Raw genomic sequence first — 2,119 nt, 5'->3', positions numbered from 1 at the left:
ATGGTCTCGATCTCCTGACCTCGTGATCCGCCCGTCTCGGCCTCCCAAAGTGCTGGGATTACAGGCTTGAGCCACCGCGCCCGGCCTCTGTACTCATTTAATAGTAACTCACTATTCCCCACTACTCCGGTCTATGGTAACCTCTATCCTACTTTCTCTTTATGAACTTACCTATTTTAGGTATCTCATGTAACTGGAGTCATACATCTGCCTTTTTGGGTCTGGCTTACTTCACTTAGCATGTTTTCAAGGTTCATCCATACTGCAGCATGTATCAGAATTTTATGTCTTCTTAAGACTAAATAATACTCCATTTATGCATATACCTTATTTTGTTTATTCATTAATCTGTTCACAAATATTTGTTTTTAATAAAAAATAAAATTTAATAAATTTTAAAATCAAACAAAAATGGTATTGAATAACCTAGGCAAAATTTTTCAAAATGTGGGAGCCAAAGGAAAAATATAAAGGGAGAAGAGCTCAAAGTCATGTACTGAGGTCCGAGGAATGAAAATAAAACAGTAAGTAGTCACACACTTTTGAGAAGCATAATACCTGTTTCATTCTTTCATCTTTCTAAAAAACTTTTAAGAGTATAAGACTACCGGCCGGGCATGGTAACTCATGCCTGGAATCCCAGCACTTTGGGAGGCCAAGGGAGGAGGATCACCTGAGTCCAAGAGTTCAAGACGGGCCTGGGCAACATGGCGAAACCCTTGCCTCTACAAAAAATACAAAAATTAGCTGGGCATGGTGGCACATGCACCTCTCGTCCCAGCTACTCAGGAGGCTGAGGCTGTGGGACTTCTTGATCCCAAAAGGACGAGGCTGCAGTGAGATGAGATTGCACCACTGCACTCAGGCCTGGGTAACAAAGCGAGACCCTGTCTCAGAAAAAAAGACTACCATTTGACACATCACTGCAGCAAGAGAATAATCTATAACTATATATGAATATGATCTTCCAACCAATAATACCTCATATATTCATTAACAAGTAGGTTTTAAATACTTGTTATGCACCATATGCTGAGGGGTGGGGAAAGATAATGTCACTGCCTCCGGAGATACCTTAAAAATGTAAGGTACAGAGAAATTGTATGATTTTTTTTATAACCACAAACATATATAATTTCAAACCTTAATGCTATGAAGAACACAGAACATGACGGGCACGGTGGCTCATGCCTATAATCCTTCCACTTTGGGAGGCCGAGGAAGGCAGATCATTTGAGTTCAGGAGTTCAAGACCGGCCTGGTCAACATGGTGAAACCCTGTCTCTACTAAAAATATAATATTAGCCAAGCATGGTGGCACGGGCCTGTAGTCCCAGTTACTCGGGAGGCTGAGGGAGGAGAATCACTTGAACCTGGGAGAAAGAGGCTGCAATGAGCCGAGATCACGCCACTGCACTCCAGCCTGGGTGACAAGAGTGAAACTCTGTCTCAAAAAAAAAAAAAAAAGAAAAAAAGAAAACAAAAGAACACAGAACACTACAACCAACTAAAATAGGAAGGTATGATCAAGACCAGAAAGTCAGCCAAAATTCTCCCTGAAAAAGAGGTATACAAATGGAGACCTAAAAGACTTAACTGTCTAACAGCTGAGTGAAAAGCACATTCCCTGCTAAGGGTGGTCAGCATGTACTGCTTTGTTGTCCTGTAACTGCATTACCACAACACAGTTTAACCAGGAAAAGCTACTTTCAACTGTCACTATGTGAACCAGAAGCTACCTGATGATTCACATACTTTACTACCTTTTTAAAAAAACTCTTCCATTTTTTCCTGCGGTTTTTTTGTTTGTTTGTTTGTTTGTTTTTACTAATCTTTATTTACTATTCCTACTTGCTCCCTGGAAATGATCATGGTAAGTTTAAAGTCCCAGAGCCTTACTATGTTAGAGCTGGATGATACTGACATTAAGACCTCCTGGCCTCAAGTGATCTGCCTGCCTCGGCCTCCCAAAGTGCTGGGATATTACAGGTATGAGCCACTGCATCCACCCACAAAAGGTACTTTTAAAAGTTAATTCTTCGGCCGGGCGCGGTGGCTCAAGCCTGTAATCCCAGCACTTTGGGAGGCCGAGACGGGCGGATCACGAGGTCAGGAGTTC

At 41.9% G+C, this 2,119-nt stretch overlaps 1 protein-coding gene across 2 annotated transcripts in view; it reads right to left on the bottom strand.

Moving 5' to 3' along the window:
- ASXL2 (additional sex combs like transcriptional regulator 2) overlaps positions 1-2,119 on the bottom strand; it is a 159,315-nt gene that overhangs the window by 105,795 nt on the left and 51,401 nt on the right. The window contains exon 3 of one of the 2 annotated variants that reach the window (XM_011950434.1): positions 1,933-1,935. The exons of the other annotated variant lie outside the window; for it this stretch is intronic. Within the exon in view, the coding sequence (XP_011805824.1) occupies positions 1,933-1,935 (3 nt within the window). The remainder of the gene's footprint in view (positions 1-1,932; positions 1,936-2,119) is intronic. 2 annotated transcript variants of the gene reach the window in all.

The sequence above is a fragment of the Colobus angolensis genome, unplaced genomic scaffold (assembly GCF_000951035.1).
Source record: "Colobus angolensis palliatus isolate OR3802 unplaced genomic scaffold, Cang.pa_1.0 Scaffold109, whole genome shotgun sequence".
NCBI lineage: Eukaryota > Metazoa > Chordata > Mammalia > Primates > Cercopithecidae > Colobus > Colobus angolensis.
Note: the sequence above shows the minus strand (reverse complement) of the source record. Positions and strands in the feature narration are given on the sequence as shown.